Source organism: Bubalus bubalis, chromosome 9 (assembly GCF_019923935.1).
Source record: "Bubalus bubalis isolate 160015118507 breed Murrah chromosome 9, NDDB_SH_1, whole genome shotgun sequence".
Lineage (NCBI taxonomy): Eukaryota > Metazoa > Chordata > Mammalia > Artiodactyla > Bovidae > Bubalus > Bubalus bubalis.
Window position 1 is genome coordinate 98,507,427 of NC_059165.1, and position 20,348 is coordinate 98,527,774.

At 59.2% G+C, this 20,348-nt stretch overlaps 1 protein-coding gene across 1 annotated transcript in view; it reads left to right on the plus strand.

Annotated features, from left to right (window-relative positions):
- The first annotated feature begins 1,505 nt into the window (after window positions 1-1,505).
- Window positions 1,506-20,348, plus strand: part of NFIX (nuclear factor I X) — a 98,278-nt gene continuing 79,435 nt past the window's right edge. The window contains exon 1 of the mRNA XM_025293637.3: window positions 1,506-1,656. Coding sequence (XP_025149422.2) covers window positions 1,630-1,656 — 27 coding nt within the window. The 5' untranslated portion in view covers window positions 1,506-1,629. The remainder of the gene's footprint in view (window positions 1,657-20,348) is intronic.

Sequence of the window (20,348 nt, forward strand, 5' to 3'; positions counted from 1 at the left end):
CACAGCTTCTTGGCCCAGGAGGGTGAGAAGGTGCTGGCAGCAGGAGGGAGCTTTGTCTGGGCAGGAGCTGCCTGGGGGCTGCAGGCACTGCCTTCCCACCCACCCTGGGGGTCATTCAAGGGCTCCCCCTGCCTCCATGCCAGGATCCCCAGCACCAATCTTCCCCCGATTCCTTTCTGATCCAGAAACGGGGAATCAGGGGCCTGCACGAGGGGATGGAGCCTCACTAGGGAGTGTGAGTACTGTACCTGAGGCCTCCATGTCCATTTCTGTCCCTGATGGTTGGGACATGTGACCCTTGGAAGATTTGTGTATGTACATGAGCAGGTTCAAGGACAAGTGTGTGTGTGTGAGGGGAGGGGTCTGGGTGTATGTGTGTGATACTTGTGTGCATCTGGGCATCAGGGGTGTGGTGTGTGTGCCTGTGTGTCGCTGTGACTGCCGCTGTCACTTTGTAGCAGTGCTTTCCCTGTGTTTGGCATGTATGTCCTGGTGTCTGATGGTGTGTCTTTGTGTGACAATGTGTTAGTATACCTTCATAACTGCCAAGATGGTTTTCTGGTGCAACTTCGTGTGTGTGTGTTGCAGGTGCATTCTGGGTGTCTGTGTATAGCAGTTGTGTGTCTGGAGTGTGTGAGGTTGTGGTTGTATGATCATGCCAGTGTCAGTGTACCAGGATGAACCTGTATGCATCAACCTGCACTGATGTGTGTCTTGGTGGTATCAGTGTGTGTCCATTGAGGTCGTATTGGAGTGTGTCCACCTGTACTGGGGAGTCTAAACATGATTTGTTGTTGAAATGCATGTGTGTGGACATCATCGTGTGATGGTGGGCCCGGTGTGCATGTCAGTGCATGCATCGTGGGTTGCTTTCCTAGTCTTGCATATGTGTGTGCCTGTGTGTCAGTGCATGTGTGTGGATTGTGTGTCCATGCTGCGTGTGTAGGTGTCTGCGTGTGCTTTGTCGGAATGTGGAACGTGTGGCAATGATTTCTGTACGTGACATGTACGGAGAGGTCCGAGCCTCACTGCGTGTCAGCGTGTGTCTGCTTTGGAACGCCGGCCAGCACGTGTCGGGGTGGCCGCGTCGGTGTGCGCCCCCGCGCGCGCGTGTCTGCGTGTGTGTGTGTGCATGTGTGCGTGCATGTGTGTGTGTATGTGTGTGCGCGCCGGCCGTCGCTCCCCCGCCCTGCCCGCCCCTCCCCGCGCCCCTCCTCCCGCCCGCGCCGCCCGCCCGCTCCCTCTCCCCGGAGTGCGCCGCTTCCAAACTTTGTCTAAACTTTCACTTTCACAGCGCGGCGGCGGCGGCGGCGGCGGCGGCGGCGGCGGGCGAGGGTGACCGGCCGAGCGGCGGCGGCATGGAGTAGACGCGCGGCGGCGGCGGCGGCGGCGGACGCGAGAGGCAGCGGCGAGCGCGGCGGCGGCGGCGGCCCCGGAGCCGGCGGGGCCGAGCCTGCGAGCGGCGAGCGCGGAGCGGCGCCGGGCCGAGCGCGGGGCCGCGGGCCGGGCGGGCGCAGCGCGGCGGAGGCCGGAGGAGCCGAGCCGGAGCCGGAGCCCGAGCGCGGCCGCCGCCTGCCGGGCCTCCCCTCGCCGCGGCCGGCCGCCGCGCTCCCGCCCGGGCGTCCAGCTATGTACTCCCCGTACTGCCTCACCCAGGTACCGGCCGCCGCCCCCGCGCGACCCGGGAGGGGAGCGGGCGCAGGAGGCCGGCCGGCGGCGCGGGCGGGAGGGCGGAGGGGGAGCTCGGCGGCTGGGGGGAGTGAGCCCGCGGGTGGCCGAGGGGTGCAAGCCGGGCGATGGGGAGTCCGGGCACGCGTCTGGACGCCCCGGTGCGCGTGCGACCCTGGCCCAGGGGCAGACTCCTATTGGGGTTCCGGGGGTGGCTGGCTGCGTGCGTGGCGCTGCCCCTGGAGCGCGGAGCCGGAGTGCGTGTGTGTGAGTGTGTGTGTGTGTATGTGTGTGTGCGCGCGCGCGCGCTCGACTGGGGTGCAGTGGGCAGCGGGACTCCCGCCGACCTGTGGGCGACTGTGGCGTGCACCCGGACAGCGTGGCCGCTGGCAGTGTTTGCGGGGTGACAGAGTAGCAAGGGGTGGTCCGCAGGGCGCCTTGCGGGGACTGGGGTTGGCGGCGTTCCCTAGGGCAGGCGCAGCGGTTCCGGAGGGTGGCAGCGGCCGGCGTGCGTGGCGATGGCCCCTGCATGCTGCCGGGGTGCCCGGGGCGGGCCGAGCGGCCCGGGCGTCTCCCCAAAGTCTTTGTTCAGGCCTCACATGGGAGCGGGGCTAAGAAAATGGCGGGGCTCCCAAATTTCTGTGGGGCAGGGGAGGGGAGGGAGGGACGGGCCGGCTGCCAGCCCAGGCCGCGCCTCTTCGCCGACCCTGGACGCCGCAGTCGCGCCCCCCCACCCCGAAAAAAAAAAAAAACTTTCCTTAGCGCAAACTTTCCGGCCCCAGCGACCCCGGCTGGCTGCCGCGCCGCGGACCAGGCGGGTCTGGGGAATCCCGTCCCGCTGCCTGGAGGCGGGAGGGGCGGGAAGGAGTCGCGGACAACTGCCGATCGTGCTGCGGCCACGCCGTCGAGTCAGCCGCCGGCGCTGTGCCGACCTTGGCGCGCTGCGAGAGCGCGTCCCGCCTCCAGCGAAGTTCCCAGCACCGCGCTCGGCGCAGGGCGAAGGAGGCCGAGGGGGATGTCTGCCCTGCCACCCCACCTTCCCTGGAGGTGGCTTCAGGCTGTGAGAGGGCACAGAAGATATCCAGAGCCCCACAGCGGCCCTGGTAGCACTGTCTCCTGGGCCATGCTATGGCTGGCAACCCAGACTCTGCAGAGGGACACCTGGGGGCCGCCTAGCTCTGCCTGCCAGCAGAGCCTACGTTTGTGGGGAGGGGGCATCTCTAGGCCAAGTCTGGGGTCCTAATTGTCCCCTCTGCCGATCTGAGCCTTGCCAGCTGTGTGCCAAGTGTGCCCAGGCTGGGGAATATGAGTCCATGTGAATATGGCTGCAATGCGGGTGTGGTTTGTGGCAAGGGGCTAGAGGGTATGTCAGGGGTTTGTGCCAGCCCCATTCCCAACAAACAGACTGCTTGTATCCACAGATGCGTGTGTGTGTGTGGTGTGTGAGTGTCAGTCTCAGGGTCTGCATGTGGCCTTGTGGGTCAGGCATGGGCAGCCCTGCGTGGTATGGACATGTGTGTGGCCAGGAGCGAGGGTTTTCCTGTACAGAAGCAGGTGTGAGTACATGTTAGTGAGGTGCATATGCACACGTGTGTCACAGTATGTATGCAGGTGTGAGCAAGCACTCTGGTCTTGATGGCAGTGTGGGGGGCCCCCACACCCACCATCAGTCCGGGTGGCCCCTCTGACTGGCCGGCCACCCCATCTTAGGCCCCCCACACAACGACCCCTATACATCTAGCTGGGTGTGAGCTATGGCTGGCTAGTATGGCTGGTATTTGGGGCCTAGTGGAATCAAGACCTCATGCTTGAGCGGCCCTTGGCCCACCAGCCCCCTGCTTAGCTCCCAGGCCTACCCTCCTCCTTGGCCTGGGTGAGAATTTGGCTCCTCAGACATCATCACAGCACTCTGGGAAAGAAAATACCAGCTGGTCCACTGGTGACAAGATGAGGAAGGGCTGGGGTAGCCCCCAGACTCAGGGCGATGGCCAGGCCTTGACCCTCTGACACCCCAGAAGGGAGCAAGGGGTCAGCTCTGTGTAGCAGGCCTGAGTGTGGCAGGGCATCTGGGGAGAGAAAGGGGCATGGGCTCGCTGGATTGCGCTCCTCAGCTCTGGGCAGGCAGCTGCTGTTGACTGGTCAGCGGAGTCCAGCCTGCCCCTCCTGCCAGTCACATTTCTGGGAGCTAGTCTCTGTTTTTATAAATCGTTCTGCTTCCCTAGTTTGCTCTGCCAGTCTCGTCTTTTCCTGTATCTCTGTCTTTCTCTGCCCCTTTTCCGTCTCTCTCGCTGTCCTATATCTGTGACTGTCCCTGTCTTTCCCTGTCCCTCTCTGATTCTGGCCCCATGTCTGCTCTATCCTCCCCCTCGAGTCTCAGACTCTGTCTCTCCCTGGCCTCGTTGTGTGTGTGTGTGTCTTTTTTTTTTTTTTCAAACCAGAATTGGCTTCGATTTTAAAGTCAATAAATGATTGAGCAGGAACGAGCTTGGAGCAGCGGGGCCCTGGCGGGGAAAGGCACTGTGGGCGAGGGGGAAGGGCGGGCGTGATGGTGCGGGGGGGAAAATCTCCTGGTGGAAAAAGCGTCGAAATCCAGGGTGGCTGGGTGGGGTGCTTTCTGGGGCTGTTTGAGCCCACTGCAGCCACAGGCCTGAGTCCTTTGCTGAGGGGAATGGGGTAGATGGTAGGCCCCTCCACTCCTAACAAACAGAGCTGCACACCGGATGTGCACACACAGATACACCGCCGCTGCCGCCAAGATGAGGACACGAACGACGCATTTGTGCTGACGTCCAGACACATGGCCATGGACAGACGAACTTATGGACACAGAAAAAGGTGGACCTGTGTTCTCTCCCCACCAGCGCGCACACACACACATACCAACACACACGGACCCGTTGATATAGGACACGTGTCTCTACATAAACTCACGGAGACACAGCGATACTGGCCAGACACCTTTGGATACAGGCTGACTCAAGTGTGTGTTCACCCCCGCACTTGCTCACACAGACCTGATACAAGACACACACCTTGACACAGACATGAGGCTGTTGGCTTACCCGGGTGGGTACACAGACACACATGTTCACCAATATTGTGTGCCACGTGGCCACAGGAGCAGTGAAATGTTCATGTACCCTTATTTCCACACAACCACATACATACTCCCTCAAAAGAGGGTGATGGGCTGGGGCCCTCCTGATGTCCCCCTGCTCTCTCCCTGGGTCTCTGTGGCTACCTCTCTGTCCCTGTGAAGCTTCTCCTCCCCATCCTGATGCCAACACGAGACCCCCTTGTTATGGCAAATTTTCTCCCTGGCTCTGTCCCTGCCTGCTCAGCGCCCATTGCTGGGGGCGGGGGTGGGGGCGGGAGGCAAGTGTGGCGACCAGCTGGGACAGAGTATACCATGCTTGGGGCTAGGTTGAGCTCAGATAGATGGAGTTCAGAGCTGAGGGCTCTGCTGGGTTAACACAGGGGGGACTGGAGCCAGGGGTCCCTGGCCCAGTCCAGAAGGTCTTATGTGAACTCAAGGGCTCCCAGGTGGAGCTGTGGGCGCAGAGGTTGACTGTGAGACTTTGCCAGAGATAGCTCAGGGTTTGAGCTCCGGCTCTGCATCTTGTAATCCCGCGACTGGAAGCACAGGATTTTCTTGGTCTGTGAAATGGGCAGTAAAAAAATAATTAAAAATATTTCAATGGGCAATGATGATATTGACTTCTCACGCTGAGATTAGGCTCAGGGCTGTGTCTGGCATGTACTGTGTGCTCAAGGAAAGGAATGATGTGTCGTTTTGGTTATCACTGTTAGGCCAGCCACAGGCCCTCCTAGCTGAGGGCAGGCCACTCCAGAGGGATGGAGGGCAGGGTCAAGCACCTCCCAATCATAGAAATCCAAGTGGACTGCCTGGAGGAAGGAGGAATCGAGAGAAGAGTTGGGAAGGAAAGAGGCCAGCTCATGGCCCAGCTGTTTTTCCTCAGATGGGCTACTGGACACGGAGGGTGAGTGGGCAGGGCAGGAGGGGTGCGGGAGGGATGGATGGCAGGGGTTCAAGACAGGGAGAGGTGATGGTGGGGGTAAGGGAGGGGGCAGAGAGAGAGCCAAGACCTGGGCGGCCCTGTGGGAACCAGATGGCATTCGTGGGGGGCTTCAGTTGCCCCTGGTCCTTTCCCTGACTTCGACCAAGCTGGCTTTGAGGCCAGGCTCTGAGGCCTTGGGCCAGAGTGTGCAAGGGTGTGTACACATGAGTCTTCAGATGTGAGTGGGTCAAAAAAACCTAGGAATCTGGGTGGGTCCTGGTGTTGACATCCTCGTGGCTCCAGAGTCATTTCTGTGTCTGCATCAGGGCATATCGTCACCTGGGCCCATCGTGGGGATGGGATGCCTGTGCAGGACCCTACGAAGGCACTTGACAGGGTCCAGTGGGCATTGTGGGTATGGGCAGGGGGCGGGCATGCAGCTGTGGCTGGCAGCAAAGGCTCCCTGGTGGTCAGTGTCGGACCACTGGCTTCCATTTCCAGCCCCCTGGGAGCCTGGCCTTTCTGGTCCCCTTGGTTCCTGTTTTCTGCTCCTGAAGTGCAGGCACAGGGGGGGGGGGGGGAGGGTGTCTCACAATTTCCTCCAGCTGGACTGAGAAGCTGAGGAGGCCTGGACTCCCGTGCTTCCCTCCAGCACAGCGCTGAGGAGGGGGTCCTGTCCCTTCTAGTGGCGGGGGGAGGGGAGAGAATGCAGTCTGCGCTTTCCTAACCCCAAACCCCTGGATGTAGAGGTGAAGGGACCAGGTAGGGGGACACCCCTGAGCAGCTCCCCGGAGTCTTCCGGATTCACGTGTGTGTTCGTCGGCATGGCGAGCCGCAGAGGACCGTTTCCCGGAAGGTGGCTGTGCGTGTCTGCGTGGCTCCCTTTTCGAGGGTCCCTGTGTCTCCGAGGGTGTGCCAGTAGATGCTGCCTGCTGTCTCTGAGGGTCATCCCCAGCTCCATCTCTGTGTATCGAGGTGACACAGAGGTAGGGGTGTGTCACCATGGGTGTCAGGATGCCCGATGTGGTCTTTGTGTCACAGTGCCGCTACGGTACGTCACTAAACAAATCATCGATCGAAGCCTCCCGTGTCTGGCCGTCACAACAAGTGTGTATCAGTGTGTCTTACTGTGTGGGACGGCCTGTCTGTGTCCACCTGTGTTGGCGTACCCATTTCCCTGTGTGGGCTGACAGGTATCACCCCCATGGCGCTGTGTGTCCTGGGCTTGTCCCGGTGACCATCGATTGGTGTTTCTCCACTGGGACCCCTCTCCGTGGCCTCCCCTGGCCTCTCGGCACCTTGCGAAGGGCCCACTATGGCGACCAAACTAGCGGCTGGGAGTGGGCCGGCCTCTCCGAGGCTTCCCCTGAGGTCTGGCGGCCGTGGTGGCCCTGCTGTGGGCCCCACCCTTGCCCCTGGCCCGGCATGGACAGAAGCCCGTTGTGTGGTGAGGTGCGGGTGTATGTTTGGGCCGCCCACAGGCCTCGCTCTGTCTGCCCGGCGCACATTGATCTTGGCTTCTGCCCGTGTCCGTCTTGGCCTGGCCAGCTGGGGTGTCCGGCTGTCTCCATGGGCCTGAGCCCACTGCCCCCAGGGCCAAGTCGGCCCCGGGTCCCCCGCCCCTGCACCGCCCTGCTGACCCTCGGAGGCTCTGAGAGCATGGTTTGGAAACTGAAGCCCCCTCCCTGATTTCCCCTGCCCCCTCTCTTTCCTCCCTCTCTCATCCCCTCCTCCCGCTCCCTCTCTCCCTCTCTCTCCTCCTGCCAAACGCATCTTGGCTCTGTCTGAATATCTCTCCTCCTCGATTTTTGGCTCCAGCTCTGGGCGCGTTCACTAAAAGAAGGGCTAGCTCCCCCCTTCCCCGCCCCCCTTCCTTGCCGCCTCCCCCCCACTCCGGAGGAGCCCCTCTGAGGGCGGGAGTGGCCTCGTGCAGGGGCCTGGGCCCCCAAGCGGGCTGGGCCAAAGGGGGCACAGGCCCAGCGGGCGAGGGGGCTGGGTGGACTGGGCCTGGCAGCCTGAGCGAGCAGTGGCTGGGGTGACTTTGCTGCCGGGTTGGGTGGGCGGGCGGGTGGGGAGGGGTCGGGGGCACGGAGCTGGGGTGTCTGGCTTCTGGTGGGGCTGGCAGGCCTCTGCGAGGCGCAGCTGTGCCCAGAACTCCGAGCTGCGTTTGCCATCACTACCGATGTGGCTGCGCCAGCCGGGGAGGGGGAGGCGGGTGGCGGGCACTGCGGCGCTCCATAGCCAATCGGAAGCCGGGGTTGCACTGGGGAGCTCTCCCCCCACCGGGCCCCACCCTGAGCAGAGACTGGGGGTGGTGGCCAGCAGCAGGCAGGGGGCAGTGCCACCACCACTGCCCAGAACCCTGCCCCTCGGTTGGAAGCTCCGTGCCAGCCTTCCTGGCATATATCAGGCAAAGGCGGGGGTCTGTCCCCACCTGAATCTGCAGGAGCAGAGCTGGAGGAAGGGGCAACTTGGAGAAGCACCCCACCCTTTTGGCCCCAGGAAGCAGCTTTCTGTCCGGGGCAGCCAGGAGCTGGGTGGGTGGGGTGAGGGCCTAATCATCCGAGATGGTCCATCCAAATATCGGCTTCAGTTGAATCATCTTGGGGGTTTATTCTGGGTCCGTCTCCCACAAAGTGGCACACGGTCACTGGCACACACAGGCACAAAGAATCACGTCGTCACACAGGCATGGCACACAGGAGCACGCAGACACTGGGGCTCCCACACAGAGGGGCTCTCTTCACACACAGACACTTAGAGATGCCCCCGCCACACCAAACACAGCGACTTGGGCTCCGTGCACGGGGTCACGCGCATGGGTGCCAACTCTGGGGCACGCATGGCCACCAATGAGACACCATGAGACACAGGCCCCGCCACCACCCAACAGCACACAGCCCCGCAGATGTGTGGCGAAAAGTGCACGGCACACGCACGCAGTGACTCTCTCAGACACACGGTGATACACACACACCTTGCGATGCTTGAAAACATCTGGTCGTCACACTTGGAGGGGAGTTTGCTGCTGGCATCTAGTGGGTGGGAGCCAGGGAGGCACCCAGCACCCGCAGGACACAGAAGTGACCCCAACCGCAAACAATGATCCAGCCCTCGTGTCAACCGTTGGGCTGAAGTGGAAAAACTCGGCTCTAGTATATTGTTAGATACACACAGTCACACACACCTGAGTCCGGGTAGCCCCTGACACCCACAGAGTGCATGTGTGCACACACACAAATATACCCGGACAAGTCTGGCTAGCACAGTGTCTCACACTGTCTTGCTCACCAGGACCCAGGTATTGTCAACAAATGCACGCCTCCCCCCACCTCACAGACACACAAGCCTGGGCACAAATGGTGGGGCACGTACACAATCCCGTGTTGCTCCAGCACACGGGGATGAGGGTCACACCCACACACCCATTCACACCTGGGCCACTTGGCCCTGCTTGGAAATGGAGCCTCAGAGGTGAGACCTGCCCTCCTTGTACCTTCCCTTCTACCTGCCTGCCCTGCTCCCAGCTGTCTTTAAGCGGTAGATCCAACCACCACAGCCTCTCCTGATGGAACTGAGAGCTCTGAGTCCCAGTGCTGGTTCGTTGACGCCTGGGGGATACTCCTACGAGGCCACATGCCCACCTCTGCCCACAACACCCCTGCCTCTGGGCCCCCATTTCACAGTCTTGCTTCTGGCAGCCACTGAGACAGTCCAGGATGGAGGCGAGGCTGACCCCTGAGGCTCTGGTTCTCTGTGCGGCTGTCTCATTAATGCTCTGGCCGTTGACTCCTCATTTCTGACTCTGGAGAAAGAGTAGAAGAAAGGTGGCTGATGGAGTCTTACAGGAAGAAAATCTTTCAGAGGATAATAAGTGCATGAGTGTTGGATCTCAGAATCGCAGCAATGGCCAAAGTGTGCTGAATGCGCGCTGTGTCTTGACCTGAGCTATGTGCCTCCCAAGCTTGTCTCCGTGAATCCTTCCACACGAGGTGGATATGGTGAGGGTTAGCTGTGCCCATGTATGTGTCTGACAGTATGTTAGACCGTGTTGTTCCACTTCGGCACTGTTGGCGTTTGGGACATTTGGACATTATTAGGAGAGTGGGACCTCTGAGCCAATTTCCTGGGTGTGAATCCTGGCTTTGTTACTCAGTAGCTGTGTGACCTTGGGCAAGTCGTTCAACTTCTCTGGGCCTCAGTTTCCTCTCCTAGGGTTGTGGAAAGGATCAGAGGAGTTGGTTTATCCCAAGTGCTTTAAAACAGTACTTGATGTGAAGGAAGTGCTTGATTCGATAGATGAAAAACAGATTCAGAGAAGACGTGTCCTGTATCAGGGCCAAGGGCTAGAAGATGGTAGAGTCTTGCTCTCTTCTCTGATCACCACTATCCTAAATCTTACTGATGGGAGAAAAATCTAGCTTATTTTCTGGCCTTCATGAAATTTCAGAGTGGCTCTCTCGGCCCCCATTCAAAGCGTGTCCTAGCTGTTGACCCTTGAACCCTCGTTACAGCTCTGACCTTCAGCTCTTCTTCTGTCCCAGGGCTCAGAATGAGAGTGGATGGATCCCACCCTCTCTGCACACCCACTGGCCAGGCTTGTCCTCACCTTCCTGGCAGGGCCCAACACCCTCTCCCACACCTTGCCGGGCGCCTCACCGGAGCCCGCATGCTGGGGGTGCAGCCGGGGGCCTGTGCATTCCTTCCACAAATATTTGCTAAGCACCTCCTGGGTGCCAGCCCTGTTCTAGGCCCCGGGGTCTCGGCAAGGAGCAAAATCAGTGAAGGTGCCAGCCCTGGTGGGAGGGTAGACTGTGAACCCGATAAACAAGGGAGTGTCCAGTATTTGAGACTGCGATAGGTATTATGGGGGAACGAGAACAGGTAGGGCCCTCGGAAGTGCTGGGCAGCCATGGTTTTTAGCGAAGGTGGTCTGGTGGCCTCGTGGCTCAGTGTTGACTTTTAACTTGGTTGCTCTGCCATGGCTCAAGTGTGGCCTACCAGGTCCTCTGCCCTCTCCACGGGGCGGTGCGGAGGTCAGGGGTATGTGACTTAGCCTGGTTGCCTGCACCATCCACCTGGAACGCACAGCCTCTTGTTGCTGCTGTCTGAGGTCATCCGTTATCCATACTTGTGGCTGCCGGCCTAAGACCCGGGGACAAGATGGCCAGGGCCTCTTCTCTATAAAAACCGGGACTCGATGGGCACTGGGTGCTTTCAACTGGGCTGCTCTGAGCTGGGGGTGGGGCTGGGGCAGCTGGTGGCCCGGAGTGGCACTTCCACCTGGGCCCCTCAATTTAGCTCCCTCGGGGCGGGTCCAGTTTATTTTTACCCAGCCTGTCTCCCTGGCAGTGCCAGGCTGCGCCATCTTTGTAGGGTCTTGGGGACCTGCCCATGGCTTGAGGGGACCCAGCTTTGTCTGCTGGACCCCCAATTCCCACCGCTGGACCCCCATTTCCCTCCACCCCCAAAGCTCCAGGTGTGAGGGCTCTGGACCAGAGCTGGTGGGGTCGGCACTGCTGGCTGGCAACCCTTGTGCCCAGCCTGGTGGCATTTGGTTTGGCGTCCTGCCTGTCCGCCACCCCCACCCCATGCCCGGGCAGAGCCGAGCGGCTGCTGCTGCCAGTCTCCATTTCGAAGCTTGAGGTGGGGGTGGGGGAACGCTGGGCACCTCCTGGGCCCCCTGCCCGCCGTGTGCCACCTGGGGCTTGTCCCCCATGCCCGCTCCATGGAAGGGCCCAGCCTGCTTTTCCCGCTGCCCCTTTGCATCCCGGAGCTCAGAGAGGATGCCCGCCTGGCTTCCATCTTCCCTGCTTGCTTCCTCCCTCTCTCGCCTGCTTGCCTGTAATGGCTCACCATTTTTGGCATCTCCTTCCCCTCCCCCTCCCATAGGCACCAACCTCACTTCCAAACCTGCCATTGCTGGCTCTCTGGCCTCTGCTGCCTGAGGCTGGAGACCTTGGAAGAGAGGGTTTGGGGGGCCGAGCATATGGGCTCAAAGGGGGCTTTCTGGGTGCTTGTGTGTGTGCATCTGGAGGAGGAAACATGCTTCAAACCAGCTCGTGCAACCAGCCTCGAGGTTGGCAGAGCTGGGCTGCAGAAAGGGGGTGACGGAGAAGTGCAGACACTCCCACTTCTGAACTGACCCTAGGGCCTGGTATCAGCCTCTGGGCCCCAGGGAGACCAGGCGGGCATTTCTCTCCAAGCCCAGGGTCTGGACAGAAATGGGAAAAGCCAGGCTTCATTTGGGGAGCACCCCTGCTCCGATAAGCCTACCCCCTCCCACCCTGGGCTTGAAGATTTCTGTTCCCCTTCCCCAGAGATGGGGTTGGGGGAACCAAGCCCCATGCTAGGCACTTGTGCCCACAGAGGGACAAGGGCCTTAGGAGGAACCGGTTTACTGCCCGCACCCCCACCCCCCCCACCCCAGCCTGGTGCCCGCCTCTCTCGGCACTAAACAAAGTTTGCTAAGTAACTTCAAATGTTATTTGAGGACGGCCTGGCCTCAGCCCAAGGCGGCCCTGTGGAAACTTGTTTTTCGCTGCCGAGGCTGCAAGTATCAAAGACACACTTTCGGGGGGGTGGGGTGGGGGGGTGCTTCGACACTTCTCCCCTCTCTCTGGCAGGGGCCGGTCCTGAACGGACACACAGACACACAGAGGCCTACACTAGCAGAGGGACACACACATCATGCCGTGGCTTGTGACACCAGACACGTGACAGCCGAGGATCATAGCACTCCCCAGAACATACACCCAGCGCACACATGACACACCGAGGGGGGCAGGGTGGGGTTTGGAGGGTACTGCCCCCAACCCACAGGCCCTGGGGTTTTTCCAGCTGGTGAGGTTTTTCCCCACTGGGGAAGTGCATGACACAAAGCCTGGAGTCCTGATTTCTCAGGTCTCCTGGCCGTGAGTGGGTACTCAGATGGGTCCCCTCCCCTTTCTCAGCCTCAGTTTCTCCAAGTGTAGAAGGAGGCGCTTGGCCCCAGGAAGGGGTGTAAGAAGCAGAATCCCACACTGATTAGACGAGTGAATGGGTTGAAATCAGTGAAGGGAGCAGTGAGTCCCTTAAAAGTGGGGTCTGAGCACAAGGCCTGGGGCACAAGCAATGCTTGTAGGTGTCAGCTGGCATTTCCAAAAACCTGATGGGTGTCCACCCTGACTGGAGGCCCAGACCTCAAGCAACTCTAGGTTCGCCAGTTCCTAGGAAGTCTCTGTTTTTCTCATCTTCTTCCTCCATTTCTCTCTTGGCTTTTCTTGGTCTTTCCCTAAATCCCTCCTTCTCTGGGTCTCCACCAGCCCTCCCCAGGCCTGGAGCTCAGGGAAATTGTGGAAAACAGGCTCAGGGTGTGTGTCCCTCACCAAAGCCAGCCGGGCCTAGGATCCTTCATGCCCTGAGGATCCTGATGACCTTCCTGGGGGTGGAGATGGGTATCTGAGCTGACACAGTGCATCCCCCTGGGGAGGGGTAGGCTCCATCATAGGGTCACCTCCCAAGGTTTGTAAGCAGGTGGGATCCCGCTGCACAATAGAAAGGGCAAGGTGGACAGGACACTGGACTGACCTACCCCCAGGCCCCGAGAATCTCGTCTGTCAGCCAGACCCTCACTGAGGTAGGTTTGTGGGGGTCCCCTGGTCCCAGCCCCACACACCACTTCATCTCCACTCACAGTCGGTACGCGCAACACCCCGCCACCCGCAGTCTGTCGCGCAGTGACAGCCTGTCACAGGCACTGCCGCACACCGGCACAATCTGTCGTCCACGCACAGTCTCACACACAACCTGTCACACACACGCACACACACACAGCGGCACAGTCACACACACAGCCAGCCTCACGCGATCACACCAAGCGTCACAGCTTGTCACAGCCATAGACTTCACAATAAAAATAACAGCTAGCAACTCCAGAGCAATTATGCCTGGGCAGCGGGTGGGCGGGTGCACGTGACCTCCTGTAACCTCCCCAGCGGGAGGCAGGTATGAGTAACCTGTTTTACAGATGAGGAAACAGAGGCCAGAAGGTTAAGTGCCAAGGTCACGAGGCTAGAAGTGGGATGGCAGAAGTACTCAGCAAGGCCCCCAGGGGCAAGCAAGACTGAAACAGATCACCCTGCTTTTCAACCCAGTCCTATGCAAATGACATTCCTCCTTCTGACCCTCCCCATGGGAGTTCCCTTCCCATTCCCCAGATGGGGAAAACTGAGGTCCTAAGCAACCCAGGCAAAAAAACAGGGGAAGGGGCCTCCTGGTTCATTGCTTAAAAGGGCTCAAACGGTCTGCCCTCCACTGAGGAAACGCGAACCATGCCCTCCAGCCCAAATGTCACTTTGCTGCTGTGGCCCATGGTGGCTGCAGCCTGCAGAGCCTTTGGCTGGGGCCAGGGTTCTGGAAGGCAGAGAGGTGTCTGCAAAACTAATGTCTCCATCTACAGTGAGGGGTGGGAGTGGCAGCCTTAGGCTTCAGGCAAGTCCCTCGTCCCCAGCCATGCCCAGGGGACCTGGGCTGCCCTGCACCCTTACTCCCCAGGGACCTCCGCATTCCAGTGCGCTTCCTCCTCCTCCTCTGCAGCCCTCTTTCCCTTGCTTTCCTCTTCTTTGTTCCACCCCCGTCCGCTCCCCGGGGCTTCCCCCATTAGAGCAGCCACGGCCAAAACCAACACCGCTCCAACGACATCCCGCTGAGACCCGCCGGGCGGCGGCGGGCCCTGCCCCCTGGCCCGCTCAGGGGCCAAATCCTGGCTCAGCGTGGCGGCGACGGCGGCCCCGGCGCACGTGGCGGCTCTTAGGGCAAGCACATGCGCACACCCGGCGCAGCGGCCCCGACGGGGCGCCTGGGTGGGCGCACTCCCGGGTCTGCGGACACTCGGGCGCGCGCACGCACATAAGCAAGCTCTAGCACAGAAGCTCAGACCCGAGTGGCCAACGTTCCCTAGCCTGGCGCCGGCGACCGGGATCCCAGGCACTGCCTGCTCTGCGCATACGCAGGCCCCACACCCCACTGGGACTGCTGGAAGCACACCTTCCATAAATATATACCCTTGCCCAACATCAGATGGGGGACTGGCACACATACATATACACAGACGCGCGCGCGCGCGCGCACACACACACACACACACACACACACACACATCACGCACTTGCACTCCTGCTTACATCCTGAACGGTGTTCAGAGCGCGAGTACTGCCCTGCGCCGGCACTGGGGGTCCCGCCCGAGCTTAGGTGGGTAGATGAGCCTGCAGGAACTGCCGGTGCCCACGCACATGGCAACAGGCCCACGCGGGCACGCACCTCCCCAGTCTGCACACGCGTGTATTTCACGTGAGCTGCACACCTGCCAGGCCGCCCAGGGCACCTGGCGGCAAAGCCGCATTCAGGCTTGGAGGGGAGGGGACTGGGACCCGGAGGCCTAGTTCCCATCGCTTCCATTTCTCTTGGAACACCCGCCTCCCCAAATGTCCCAGGGGCTCAGGTGAGACGCCCCAGAACGGGTGCCCAGTGGCGCCCTGCATGTGCTATATTTATATTGGAAATTTGTACCTTTATGTATATATTTCTTACAAGTAAGAACCTCCCCCCCATTCCGCTCCACGTTTGTACTTGGGTTTTACCATCCCTATTCGGCTTCTTCCCAAACATGCAAAAAACACACGCGCACACACACATTTCTCCTTGCAGGGGCCGTGGGGCGAGGTGGGAGTTGCCCCCTCAAGTGTGGACGCCCGTCGTTCTTAAAGGCTAGGGACCCCCCTTCCCGCGAAAGGCCGAGCTACATCACTGAATCCCTCAGCCCTACCCGAAACACAATTGCGGGGGTGGGTGCTGGCGGCGAGACATTGCTTTTTGGTGTGTTTGCTGTTGCTGCTTAAATTAATCCTGAGTGACGGCCCGCAATTCCTCTCCACAAAGAGGCCATTTAACGCCCCCCCGCCCCCCGCGCCCGGCATCTCGGGCGAAACTTCCATGTGCCCCCCCTGAGTCCAGCTTGGCAGCTCAGGCCGCGCGCTACCAGCCCTCCTGGACTTTCCCTCAGGTGCGCCCGGGGGCTTGGAGGCGGGTTCCTTGTGCGCACTTTGGACCTCAGGAGCGAGTGTGGGTGGGTTTTGGAGGGATGGGAGACGTCTTAAAATAGAAGCGCAGGGCTGAACGGAGGTGGGGGAGGGTGTCCCAGGACTCCTTAGACAGCCCCACTGCTCAACCAAAGCGCTCCGGATGCTCCGGGCCCGGCGGAAGAAAGATCGCCTTCCGTGCCTTCTCCCAAGCGCCCGGAAGAGAGGATCCAGGAGGTCCCTCACGTCGCCCTGAAGCCCCCTAGTCCGCTTGTATATCTGTGGAAACTCCGGCGGAGACGCGCCGCCGGTGCCTGTGTGCTAGCCCCAGGGTATGCCCCTAGCCAGGTTCCTGCCGCCAACAGCTTCTTTCATTGTCGCCTCCCGGGTATTCTTTTCGCGTGTGACAGGTCCCCGACCCGTTTCAAATGGCTTACGCTTGGATAGGGGGAACATAGATGGGTGTGGGTGGTGGGGAGGCCTGCCTTGAGCTCAGGCAAGGGGAGGGCTGGGTGTTTTCCATGCACGGAACTTGGGTCCTGACTGTCGTCACTTGCGTGGGCCGCACACCATAGGGTAGAGGGGCGCGCACAGCCCTCGATGGTGCGGACGGCCGGGACACTTGGAGGGCCCTGAGCAAAGTCGGGTGTGCGCGTGCGCCGGGCGAAAAGGCGGGAAGAGGGGTCCTAAAGCCCCGGATTCGGAAAGCGCCTGTGGCACAAAGTTGGGTCGCTCCCGTGGCGGAACCGCTCGGAACTAGCGCTGAGTGAGGAGTGAAAGGGCCGCTGCCCCCGCGGGCAGGCGAGGGGAGCCCGGGAACGGGTGTGAAGGGAAAGTGGCAATAGGCGAGGCTTTGGGCGTTTGCCTCGCAGCCGAAGTCCCAGAATGACGCCGACTACACTCTGAGGGGGGCTGTGGCATCCTTCGGACCCTGCACTGCGCAGGCGCGACACCCTCTCGCCCGGGGCGCGGCCCAACCTTCCCCGCGGCCCAGCAGAAAGGGACCCGGCGCGGGCGTCGAGGGCCGGCCTGGTTCTCATGCTGGGACTTTAGCCATTTGCAGCACCGGAGGCCTGCGCCAGAGGGGCTCAGATGGCGGCGTTTTGGCCTCGAGACTGGTTGGGTCCCTTCCCCGGACGCGCGGGGTGGGGCTCGGGGCCTCAGTGGCCTCTGCCCTTCCTCCGGTGGCCTCTCTACATCCAACGGGCGATAATGCGAGATAGGGCTTTGCAAAGAATGCGAAATTCATGATTCCTGCTCTTTGGCCGCTCGAAGAACGTTTAGAGCTTAAGTGCCCCAGAATCCGAGGGCAACTTTGGGGCGTCAGTATGGAGAGAATCCCTCGTGCTCGCCTCAGCCGCCAGACCCTAAGCTTCGGGACGAGCCTCCCCATCTCTCCTCAAGTCGCCTCTTTTTGTGTGTGAATAAGGGCGGGGGAAATTTAGCAGGGGAGCATTTTTGTTTGTTTCAAGGGTTGGCTGGGTTTGGGGGCGTTTGGCCTCCGGCGAACACAGGGAAGAAATGTGACTAAGTGGCAGAAAATGCGCTTTCCCTTTCCCTCTTTTCCGCCCTCAGGCCGCGGGAGTTGCGCAGCTTCTGAGAACCTTTACACAAAATTTCCCCTCCAGATCTACTCTGATCGACACCGCCTTCCCTGGGCCCTGACTTCTTGAATTTGGGGCGCTAAGGCCTCTCTACCCATTGCTACCAGCCATTTTGCAGCACTTCTGGGCAGGCCAGGAGGGGAGAAGAGGAAAAGTGGAAAAAGAACATGTGCGCCGAGTGGGCCCCGACTTAACCTGTTAGAGGGGGAGGCTAATGTCTGGTTGGCATCTCCCTAGTGAAAGCCTCCCCCCGCCTCCTCCACCCCACCCCCACCCCGCCAAGCTCTAGCAGCCCCCGGCATTCAGAGAAAGCGCTCCGATCCGCCTCTCGGAAGCCAGTCATAAACCCGACTTCTCGTCACCCGAATTACTTCAGGGCGCTTTGATGGTGTTAGGTCCTTTTCTTTTTCCACGTGCAGATGACTCAGCCCTCTCCAGCTGCGACTGGGGAGGTGACCCGGGGCAGCGGTTGACACTGTGCTCCGTACTCTTGACCCAGAGGTGCCCCATCCCCGCCGCATCCACTCCCCCCAAGCTTCCAGACCACACTTAGCTCTCCTTTCCTCTCTTTTTATTCTTCGGGTCATATTTCCCCTCTTCTCTAAAAAAATTATTTTCAAAATTGTAAAGGAGTTTTTGTACTTTTTTTTTTCTTAACGTGAGACAGAGGCTGGATAATGGAAACGCATTAAAAAAAAAAAAAAAGGCGGGGTGGGGGGGGGGATATATATGCCGGCAGTCGGTGGAGCTCAAGCCTCGCCAGGCGACTGAGCTTTTCGGTCGCCGGTTCCCTGGTAGAACCGGCGTGGGGCACCTGGGATGTCTGCCGCTGAAAAGGCGCTAGAGAAATGCGAGGAATGATTATGATTTTAATAAAATTGTCTCTCATTTAGGAGCGCGCTTCTGCACTGCCTCTGTCGTCGGAGCCCGGGTTTGCCACGGCAAAGTCTGTAATCAGAGAAAAATACCAGCTTTGTTGAGGGTTAGAATATATCATTGGCTAATGTGTGTGGTTTTTTTTTTTTAATAATGCTAAGCATTGGAATAATTAAAGAGTGAGAAATAACTCGTCTCTCCTCTCCCCTCAGCATTGTCTTATTTAAAGGGTGGAAGGCGCACTTTTAGGCAAAGCTGGTTAGTTTTAATGCAGGCTTTTTTTTTTTTTTTTTCTCAACTGCCTTCCCTCCGCTCTGGTCTGATTCGCAAATCCCCAAACTGGCACAAGCCGGGAAACTTGCCTCTGCCGCCGTTCTTCTCCCGGAGTTGGAGCCTCCCTTTCCTTTTTCCCCCGCTCTTCAGAGACAACCCTCTCCTCGTCCCTCCCCCGCCTCTGGGCCCTGACCCACTGCCTGGTTTTCGCTAGAGCGATTTAAAAAAGAAGGGAAGAAAGGAGCCGGGCTCTGGTACCCCCGTGCCAGCCGAGGGCGTGTTTCCCTGGCCGCTGGCTGGTGGGAGAGTCAAACCCGGGTGGCTGTCGGGTGTAGAGTCTCAGATGCAGAATCTTGCCCTGCAACTCTCCCCCGTCCCCCCCCAAAAAACACAAGTAATCAAATATTTCTAAAGATTGTAGGCTCATAGAGCTCAGATCCCTTGTCATATTTTAAATGAAGTAGAACAGTTCTTTCTTTCCAACCTCATATGCAATAGGAAGAGAAAATTCAGTCCTCGAGAGCTTGCCTTGGCAGCCCTGTGCCCTTAGTAGAGGGGAGAGCTGCCTACTTGGGCTGAGCCTGGCGTGCAGCCCCACCATGGTGCTGCTAACCACAGGGCCTAGATTTGGGGCAGGAGTGCAGGGTCCAGGGCAGTGGTGGGAACAGCCTGGGGAGATATGAGAATAGAAAGAAGAAGCTCTTCATAAGGATTGCAGAGGTTTGCTCCAGGCTCCTCAGAGAGGAAGCTGCTGCCTTGGTCATTCCCCCAGGTGTAGGGGGTGGACGGGCTTGAAAGGAAGAGAAGCTTCTGCCGTGCTCCGGGAAGACACAGCTGCCATGAGAAAGGAAAGGTGAAACTGGGCAAGAAATTGGGGGTAAGGGCTTGTACAGTGGCTTTGAGTTGCAGAGGGAGTTATTTATTTATTTACCTCAGGTGTTTTCAATTAAATGTGTTCGTCTTTTATTTTCCTTGTTATTCGGTGCTTAGACTTTTCAGCAATCCCTTGCATTCTTTTTTTTTTTACATAAGCAGAAACTTTTTTCCCCCTCCGAGAGATATTGTGGGAGGTATTTTGCCTTCAGTGCTTTCTCTTTCCTGCTTTTTTTAAAATTTAATTTTAAAATTATAAAGTAAATTTAGTGCGAGTGAAAGTGACGGGGGAGCCAGCTGGGGCTGGATTCAGGGAAGGTGGAGGCAGCTGCAGCAGAGTTGGGCCTCCCAGCCCCACCTCAGGACCCCCTCACACTGTAGGCCCCCTTCTGCCGACACCACCCCCTTCCTCTCCCTGGGAGGCTCTTCTGGACAGGGATGAGGAGAGTCTGTCCTGATAGATGCTCATTCACTCTTCAGGAACCCCTGACTCTGCAGAGCCACATTTCTTTTACAACCCACGCATACCAGGGCCCCCCAGTTCCTGCCTGCTTACTCCCCCTCAGACACTGTGGCTATTCTGTTGAATTGAGCTTGGTGGGCCCTGTATGTCTCCCACATTTGCCCTGCTAGTCTGCTAACACCACTGCGCAGTTGGTTGCCCTGTTGAAGGGATCAGAGTAGGGCAGGCACAGAAGGAGACAGACAGAGGTGTAGATACCCCTCTGCAGCAGTGAGGATTCAAGAGGCTTCTTTACACTATGAATTTTTATGGTCACATGAGTAGTGTACTCATCTCTGTAATGCACGTGTATACTTAGGTGCTCAAATTTGAGGCTACCGGTGTGGGCAGGATCTATTTCTAAGACATATGAATTATGAGAACACTGGAGTTGAAAAACTGAAGGCCCCTTGAGCGGTGCTGAAAATGTTCTATTTCTTAATCTGGGTGGGGGTATACAGGTGTGTTCACTTTG